At 65.1% G+C, this 1,049-nt stretch overlaps 1 protein-coding gene across 1 annotated transcript in view; it reads right to left on the bottom strand.

Annotated features, from left to right (window-relative positions):
• Positions 1 to 216: 216 nt before the first annotated feature.
• PCNX2 (pecanex homolog 2 (Drosophila)) overlaps positions 217 to 1,049 on the bottom strand; it is a 119,286-nt gene continuing 118,453 nt past the window's right edge. Inside the window, exon 37 of the mRNA XM_015560584.1 lies at positions 217 to 1,048. Coding sequence (XP_015416070.1) covers positions 876 to 1,048 — 173 coding nt within the window. The 3' untranslated portion in view covers positions 217 to 875. The remainder of the gene's footprint in view (position 1,049) is intronic.

Genomic DNA, 1,049 nt, shown 5'->3' with positions numbered 1-1,049 from the left:
GGGCGGGAGGCCTGGTCCACTGGTTTTGTCCGTCGTGTGAGACATTGTTCAAGAACCTGAGATAAAGTCAGTTTCCACACCAGCTCTCACTCGTCCACGGGGAGGGCCCACATGGATGACAGTGTTGGCTGCTTTTGGTTTTGGGGGGGAGCAGAAGGGAGAGGAAGGCAGGCGGAGACGTGGGGACTTGGTCTCTCCCACTGCGGGGCCCCTCCTGGTGGTCGCACGGCTCGGAGAAGTGCTTCGGAGAAAAGAGAAGCGGACGGCTCAGCAAGCAGGTACGGCCACTTCTAACGCGCGTGCGATGCTGCCCGCCCAACCTGCTGCCCGCCAGCGGCAGGGGGTGAGCACAGGGGGACCCCAAGGGGAGGAAGGGGGCCTCATCCACCTCCAGTAACTGCCCCAAGGCCGTGAAGGAGCCTGGGAGCCTAGTCTGACACGGATGTGCGTACCCCCGTGCCTCCCATGTGCCCTCCCTGCCCGGGACAGGAGAGGCGACCGGGTGCCGGGCACGCGTCTCCGTAGCTGGCTGGAACTCTGGCTGATGACAGTCCCCTGGGGGGGTGTCCTCGGAACTCTCTCTAAAGTGTAAGCAGACAAGTGGGTGGCCTCGGCACTGAGCTGACCTCGCGCGGGAATCGAAGGTGATGGAACCCAGTGCTGACGTGTGCCCTGCCCTGTCCCTCAGCAGGGCATGGTTTGAAGGGAACGAGGTGGCCCCTGCTGCCGCTGCTGGATGAGGGGGGACACCGCCAGGTGGGCACAGGCTTGGGGACTGAGCTGTGATACCCGCCTGCCTAGCGTTACCCAGGGCGTGACTAACGTTTGTCAGCCTCAGCGCAGCAGACGCCTCCTGGCTGACCTGTCATCTGTCACTATGGGGGGAGAGGGGTCTGCGTGGTGCTGGTGGTGCCGCCCTCGGCGGCCGAGAGCCCCGAGATGACGAGGGCGCTGGAGAAGCTCCTCTTGCCGAAGAGGAAGCTGAGGGTGGAGCTGCTGGAGGAGCCCAGGCTGGACCGGACCAGGGCCTCGGCCCGCTCGCGGACGCC

This window comes from Myotis davidii, unplaced genomic scaffold (assembly GCF_000327345.1).
Source record: "Myotis davidii unplaced genomic scaffold, ASM32734v1 scaffold295, whole genome shotgun sequence".
Taxonomy (NCBI): Eukaryota; Metazoa; Chordata; class Mammalia; order Chiroptera; family Vespertilionidae; genus Myotis; species Myotis davidii.
The sequence above is the reverse complement of the archived record's forward strand: the minus strand, read 5'-3'. Positions and strand labels throughout refer to the sequence as shown.